This window comes from Colobus angolensis, unplaced genomic scaffold (assembly GCF_000951035.1).
Source record: "Colobus angolensis palliatus isolate OR3802 unplaced genomic scaffold, Cang.pa_1.0 Scaffold24, whole genome shotgun sequence".
Taxonomy (NCBI): domain Eukaryota; kingdom Metazoa; phylum Chordata; class Mammalia; order Primates; family Cercopithecidae; genus Colobus; species Colobus angolensis.
Window position 1 is genome coordinate 11,931,844 of NW_012115599.1, and position 3,858 is coordinate 11,935,701.

Consider the following 3,858-nt stretch of genomic DNA (forward strand, 5'->3'; position numbering starts at 1 on the left):
AAAAAAAAAAAAAAAAAAATTGTGAACATACGAATCTATTACCTATTCAAAAATAAAATAAAATTTACACACACACGTCAAAAATCCCACCCCAAGGCCCCCCAGCTAGTAAGAGGTGGAGCTGAAGTGACCATGTGCTCAGCTCTCTGCTACCAGCTTTGCATGCCCCAGGTCTCTCCCACGGTCTCAGGCAGCTGCTGTAGGGCAGCTGTCCTACTTGACCCTGCATCCACTGAAGGACTCAGAAACCCAAGAACCCCATGTCCTTCCAAGGACTGCAGCACTTCTTTGTCCACTCTTCCCCAGGACAGCCTGCTCACCTGCCGCTCTAGGAGTGACTGCAACACCAAGAAAATTTCCTCCTTCCAGGGCAGCTCCAAGATCTGTCTGCAAAGCAGGGGTCCTAGTGAGAAATGCCTGGCCTCTCACCCAAGCCTGAGTATCTATCTGCTGCTGCAACTCCCACAGCATGGCAAGGCCCTGAGGACAGCCAAGATCTCTAGTCAACAAAGGGGTAGTCAGGGGTGGGGCACAGTGGCACTTTGGGAGGCCCAGGCAGGTGGATCACCTGAGGTCAGGAGTTCGAGACCAGCCTGGCCAACATGGTGAAATCCCGTTTCTACTAAAAATACAAAAAATTAGCCAGGTGTGGTGGCAGGCGCCTGTAATCCCAGCTACTCAGGAGGCTGAGGCAGGAGAATTGCATGAACCCGGGAGGCAGAGGTTGCAGTGAGCAGAGACCGCGCCATTGCACTCCAGTCTGGGCGACAGGGCAAGACTCTGTCCCCTGCCCCCTCCGCAAAAAAAAAAAAGGGTAGTCAGAGACCTCTTGATGCTGGCACAAGCCCCAGCAGACACTATTGCAGAGCTCATAAAACTGCCAGGAAGGTCACACCCCAAAAGTCCCAGGAGCTGACAACAAAGTATTTGGTAGTGAGACACAAGGGTCCCCTAAAAAATAACTAGGAGTAGAGAGTGCATCCTGAGAACAAAAGGCAAAGAGGACTCATAGGGGAGGAGGAAGATGATGGAGTGAGATGACATACATGAGGCTCCCTAGAGAAGGTGAGCCTTCCCTGCAGGGCCCAACACATGTGATGTCACTGTAGCCTGGGGGAACAGGTGGCGGTGGGGACAGCATGGAGGCCTGCACACTCACCCCAGCATTAGAACCTGTGCATCTGGCTCCAGGGACTCTGCCTTCACAAGACAACATAGTAACTCTGTTTGAGCAGGACCTGGGTAGAGGAAAGCAGAAGGGGAAGTCTGGGCGGAAATGGTAGAAGACGGTGGAAAGTGGGGAGGCGGTAACAGAATGCCCAGCCTGTTATAGGGGCATTGTCAGGGAAGCAGCAGGCATCTTTAATCACTGAATACCCAACTCCTGCCAGGGCCACTCTGGGGTGAAGGGTGCTGAGAAAACTGAGGGCAGAGCTACTGGGCCTGGGGCTGGTTCCAGAATTACCTGTGCCTTGGGCCTGGAGCACAGGGTCAAGGAGGGCTCTGCAGACAGGGTAGGTATATTTGGCACAGAAGGAGGTCACAGCGGTTGTAAGCAGGCGGGAGGCTGAGGAAGTCAAAGAGAGGATCTATAGCCAACAGGGAGGAAAAAATTAATTCTTTTCATTTCAATAAGTGCATAGCATTTATCAAACACACATTTCAGATGGTGATACATGTTACAAAGGAAAAAAAAGAAAAAGTTCTTTTACTTAGAACTCACATGGACCCACCCATTGGAAAAGATATATACCTCTCTTGCTCAGTTCCCAAATCCCTGAAAGTCCCTTGATCAGCTTCTAGAAAGGTTCTGGTGCCCAGAGAGAAGTTAGATGCTGGCTGGGCATGGTGGCTTACGCCTGTAATCCCAGCACTTTGGGAGGCTGAGGCAGCTGGATCGCTTGAGGCCAGGAGTTCGAGACCAGCCTGGGCAACATGGCGAAACCCAGTCTCTACTAAAAATACAAAAATTAGCCAGGTGTGGTGGTGGATGCCTGTAGTCCCAGCTACTCAGGTGGCTGAGGCAGGAGAATCACTTGAACCACAGAGGCAGAGGTCGCAGTGAGCCGAGACTGCGCCACTGTACTCCAGCCTGAGTGACTGAGCAAGACTCTATCTCTAAATAAATAAATAAATAAAAATACAAAAATTAGCCAGGCATGGTGGAAGGCACCTGTAATCCCAGCTACTCAGGAGGCTGAGGCAGGAGATCGCACCACTGCACTCCAGCCTAGGCAACAGAGTGAGACTCTGTCTCAAAAAAAAAAAAAAAAAAGAAGTTAGATGCCATGTGGGTAGATGGCCTGGGGGTCCATGCCCTGCCAGTTAAGCAGGGATCCTTTCCTTGCCCCAGGCTGCCCAAACAGCCCAGATGTCTACAAGGCTGGGAATCCTCTCTCTCAAGTACCACCCTTCTGAGGGCTCAGATGCTCTTCCCCATTGTCCTTGGCACTCTGAGTACCTCCCAATATACCTACCCGTCCAAGAAAGAGGCTTCTGGTCAGCACAGTAGCATTGCTGAGGCTGAGATCAGGTGAAAGGGCTAGCAGCCAGGTGCAGAGCTGCAGGAGACCGAGGTCTGAGAGCTGGGGGAGCTGCAGCTGGGTACACAGCAAGTCCATCTGCTGACAGAGTGGGGCACGGGGGAGAAAGGACACCAGGACATGCACTCTGCCTCTGCTAGGCTGTCTCAAGCAACTGGGCCACAGACGGAGCGGGGCAAAGATACTCCAGAGCAAAGAAAGTCTGGGAGAGCTGCCCTAGGGGAAGGAACCAGGGGCTAAAAGAAACTACAGAGGGTGACCCCTATCACTGAGAAAAAAAACAACAAAATCCCCTCCCACATTTCCCACGTGAGGTAGGAAAACATAAACTTAAATAGAAAAAGATAAAGGAGAGAGAATGTAACCTCAGAGCCAGGCAGTCTATCTGGACTCACCTGGCTGGGGCTACATTCGTGAAGAAGCTGTAGCTCAACTGGGGGAGCATCCTCCAATCCCTCTAACCCCTGCGGAGACAAATCAAATCTCATGTTAAGACTGGCAGAGCCCTCGGTGACAAGTCACTGAAGCCGCCCCTTCAGTTGGCAGAAGGAGTGGCTGAGATCCTGGAAGGCACTACCAGAGAAGAGGAAGTTACCTGGTGTTAGATGGTAAGTCTACACTTGGTTCAAGAAAAGCTCCTTCAGAGACTGTCCTCAGAACTTTACTCCAGTCCCCCTCCCCCAGCCAGCTTATATATCACTGCACTGGGCCTTCCCTGGGCATAGCTAGGATCTGGGTAGAAGGTGGAAGAAAGGCTATGGGGAACAGGGTGGGGCCAGTCACCTCCTCCAAGGTCTTCAGCAGCTGCTGCAGCCTGGGAAGCTGGTCCTGTGGAGGAGAGCCCAGTCACTGCCACATCCCTCCCCCAGCAGCATGACCCCAAGCCTGGTTCCGGCTCCCCAAGTCAGTGGGAGCTAGCCGGCAAAGATGATTCAAGAAAGTCAAGAGGCCAGGCATGGTGGTTCACACCAGCACTTTGGGAGGCTGAAGCGGGAGAATCACTTGAGCCCAGGAGTTCAAGGCTAGCCTGCACAACTAGTTGAGACCCCATCTCTACAAAAATAAAAATAAAAAATTAGCCAGGCATGATAGTGCATGCCTGTAATCCCAGCTTCACTCCAGCCTGGGGAAAGAGAGGCCCTGTCTTGAGGGGAAAAAAAAAAGTCAAGAACATGAAGTCTCTATCTTGAAAAGTGCCTAAGAACCCAAACTAGACAAGGTCCAAATGAAACCCAGCTGTCACCAGGCACAGTGGCTCATGCCTGTAATCCCAGCACTTTGGGAGGCCGAGGCAGGCGGATCACAGTCAGGAGAT

General features: G+C 51.9%; 1 protein-coding gene across 1 annotated transcript in view; it reads right to left on the reverse strand.

Moving 5' to 3' along the window:
* FANCE (Fanconi anemia, complementation group E) overlaps positions 1–3,858 on the reverse strand; it is a 22,703-nt gene that overhangs the window by 3,265 nt on the left and 15,580 nt on the right. The window contains exons 10-15 of the mRNA XM_011945524.1: positions 3,327–3,371; positions 2,939–3,007; positions 2,478–2,621; positions 1,466–1,589; positions 1,160–1,238; positions 321–387 (exon numbers count right to left, since the gene is read on the reverse strand). Coding sequence (XP_011800914.1) covers positions 321–387; positions 1,160–1,238; positions 1,466–1,589; positions 2,478–2,621; positions 2,939–3,007; positions 3,327–3,371 — 528 coding nt within the window. The remainder of the gene's footprint in view (positions 1–320; positions 388–1,159; positions 1,239–1,465; positions 1,590–2,477; positions 2,622–2,938; positions 3,008–3,326; positions 3,372–3,858) is intronic.